Source organism: Perkinsus marinus, assembly GCF_000006405.1.
Source record: "Perkinsus marinus ATCC 50983 genomic scaffold scf_1104296957698, whole genome shotgun sequence".
NCBI lineage: Eukaryota > Perkinsozoa > Perkinsida > Perkinsidae > Perkinsus > Perkinsus marinus.
The window spans coordinates 1-2,229 of NW_003207015.1; the positions used below are offsets into that span (position 1 = coordinate 1).

The 2,229-nt window shown below is 50.7% G+C and overlaps 1 protein-coding gene and 7 non-coding genes across 8 annotated transcripts; 1 reads left to right on the forward strand and 7 right to left on the reverse strand.

Moving 5' to 3' along the window:
- Positions 1–83: 83 nt before the first annotated feature.
- Pmar_PMAR011388 lies at positions 84–165 on the reverse strand. Its single transcript has one exon. It is a non-coding gene; the product is annotated as a tRNA-Leu (tRNA).
- Positions 166–268: 103 nt separating this feature from the next.
- Positions 269–350, reverse strand: Pmar_PMAR011389. Its single transcript has one exon. It is a non-coding gene; the product is annotated as a tRNA-Leu (tRNA).
- Positions 351–417: 67 nt separating this feature from the next.
- Pmar_PMAR011390 lies at positions 418–499 on the reverse strand. Its single transcript has one exon. It is a non-coding gene; the product is annotated as a tRNA-Leu (tRNA).
- A 103-nt stretch (positions 500–602) lies between these two features.
- Pmar_PMAR011391 lies at positions 603–684 on the reverse strand. Its single transcript has one exon. It is a non-coding gene; the product is annotated as a tRNA-Leu (tRNA).
- A 103-nt stretch (positions 685–787) lies between these two features.
- On the reverse strand, positions 788–869 carry Pmar_PMAR011392. The gene has a single exon. It is a non-coding gene; the product is annotated as a tRNA-Leu (tRNA).
- Positions 870–972: 103 nt separating this feature from the next.
- Positions 973–1,054, reverse strand: Pmar_PMAR011393. The gene has a single exon. It is a non-coding gene; the product is annotated as a tRNA-Leu (tRNA).
- Positions 1,055–1,157: 103 nt separating this feature from the next.
- Positions 1,158–1,239, reverse strand: Pmar_PMAR011394. The gene has a single exon. It is a non-coding gene; the product is annotated as a tRNA-Leu (tRNA).
- Positions 1,240–1,598: 359 nt separating this feature from the next.
- Positions 1,599–2,067, forward strand: Pmar_PMAR011395 (hypothetical protein; the record flags this gene model as incomplete). Its single annotated transcript, XM_002774703.1, has 3 exons — positions 1,599–1,672; positions 1,720–1,783; positions 1,972–2,067. 3 exons carry the CDS (start codon positions 1,599–1,601, stop codon positions 2,065–2,067), a joined length of 234 nt encoding a protein of 77 aa, XP_002774749.1.
- Between the last annotated feature and the right edge of the window lie 162 nt (positions 2,068–2,229).

A 2,229-nucleotide genomic window follows, 5' to 3' on the forward strand; every position in this document is an offset into this window, starting at 1 on the left:
AGCACACGGCAGGCTCGTGGTTTGTAGATCTTCCATATTAGCGTGTGGCCTCATGGAGTTCCCTCGCACAAGGTAGTAACACATGTCAGCTGTGGGGTTCGAACCCACGCGGATTTCTCCACCAGAACTTGAGTCTGGCGCCTTAGACCACTCGGCCAAACTGACTAGATATCGCTATTCTTCAAGCACACGACAGGCTCGTGGTTTGTAGATCTCCCAATATTAGCGTGTGGCCTCATGGAGCTCCCTCGCACAAGGTAGTAACACATGTCAGCTGTGGGGTTCGAACCCACGCTGATTTCTCCACCAGAACTTGAGTCTGGCGCCTTAGACCACTCGGCCAAACTGACTAGATATCGATGTTCTTCATATTAGCGTGTGGCCTCATGGAGTTCCCTCGCACAAGGTAGTAACACATGTCAGCTGTGGAGTTCGAACTCACGCGGATTTCTCCACCAGAATTTGAGTCTGGCGCCTTAGACCACTCGGCCAAGCTGACTAGATATCGCTATTCTTCAAGCACACGGCAGGCTTGTGGTTTGTAGATCTTCCAATATTAGCGTGTGGCCTCATAGAGTTCCCTCGCACAAGGCAGTAGCACATGTCAGCTGTGGGGTTCGAACCCACGCGGATTTCTCCACCAGAACTTGAGTCTGGCGCCTTAGACCACTCGGCCAAACTGACTAGATATCGCTATTCTTCAAGCACACGGCAGGCTCATGGTTTGTAGATCTTACAATATTAGCATGTGGCCTCATGGAGTTCCCTCGCACAAGGTAGTAACACATGTCAGCTGTGGAGTTCGAACCCACGCGGATTTCTCTACCAGAACTTGAGTCTGGCACCTTAGACCACTCGGCCAAACTGACTAGATATCGCTATTCTTCAAGTACACGGCAGGCTCGTGGTTTGTAGATCTTCCAATATTAGCGTGTGGCCTCATGGAGTTCCCTCGCACAAGGTAGTAACACATGTCAGCTGTGGGGTTCGAACCCACGCGGATTTCTCCACCAGAACTTGAGTCTGGCGCCTTAGACCACTCGGCCAAACTGACTAGATATCGCTATTCTTCAAGCACACGGCAGGCTCGTGGTTTGTAGATCTTCCAATATTATCATGTGGCCTCATGGAGTTCCCTCGCACAAGGTAGTAACACATGTCAGCTATTGGGTTCGAACCCACGCGGATTTCTCCACCAAAACTTGAGTCTGGCGCCTTAAACCACTCGGCCAAACTGACTAGATATCAATATGCTTCAAGCACACGGCAGGCTCGTGGTTTGTAGATCTTCCAGTATTAGCTTGTGGCCTCATGGAGTTCCCTCGCACAAGGTAGTAACACATGTCAGCTGTGGGGTTCGAGCCCACGCGAAACTCTTTAGGAGGCTGTCGAAGAAGCACGTATGTTTTTCAACTACTCACACGATTTCAAAATTGTTCCAGTGTTGCGCTGGTGGGAACATAAAGAACAACTTCTTGTCAAGAGTATTGCGAGTCAAGGGTATTCCCGAAATCGATGTTGGCCTGCTTCTGCAGGCCTGATTCTTCTGTGACCTTGCCTCGCTGCAGTTCACCGCGCATTCTTCTAACCTAGTACCAATGCTAGACATCGCTACCATCCTCGGTGCCATCGGAGTTTCTGATGCCCTTTCTGAGTGCAGAGAGAACCCAGAGTAAACTGCGGACAGACACTTCCTATCGTAATCGGACAATTTCTCAGATACCAGGCTCGTGGTAACATCTTCAATTCGGATGCTGAGGAAGACCCCCCTGCCTGTCAGGACGTAGATACTTCTCAACGTAACGAGAGGAATTTGTGTACTCAGGAGGACTCCTGCAGCAGCTCATGGATGCCCGCTGCTATAGGCACCTCTCAGGGCTTCAAGAGAGTTCAGAATCTATACGCTGAAATGGGAACTAGGGCAAGATTGAATCCCGTGTCACAGCCGAACTGGAAGCCTGTTTGGATCAGGTCGCTGAGGCCTTTGAGGCCATGCCCTTCCCTGTGGTCGACCTGACGATGACAACCGAGGCTCCCCAGGGCAAAATCTCGAAGTGCAAGCAGTAGACATGAAGCAGCGTGATGGGATGTGTTGTTCCATACTGGCAAAAGCTCGCTTTTGTCCATCCGTGTGTTGTTAAGCATTGACTTTTGTCATTGCGTTCATTCTGAATCGGCCCACTCACCGTCCTCCCCCACGAATGCTTGAGCGGCCTCTCAGGTAGTCTT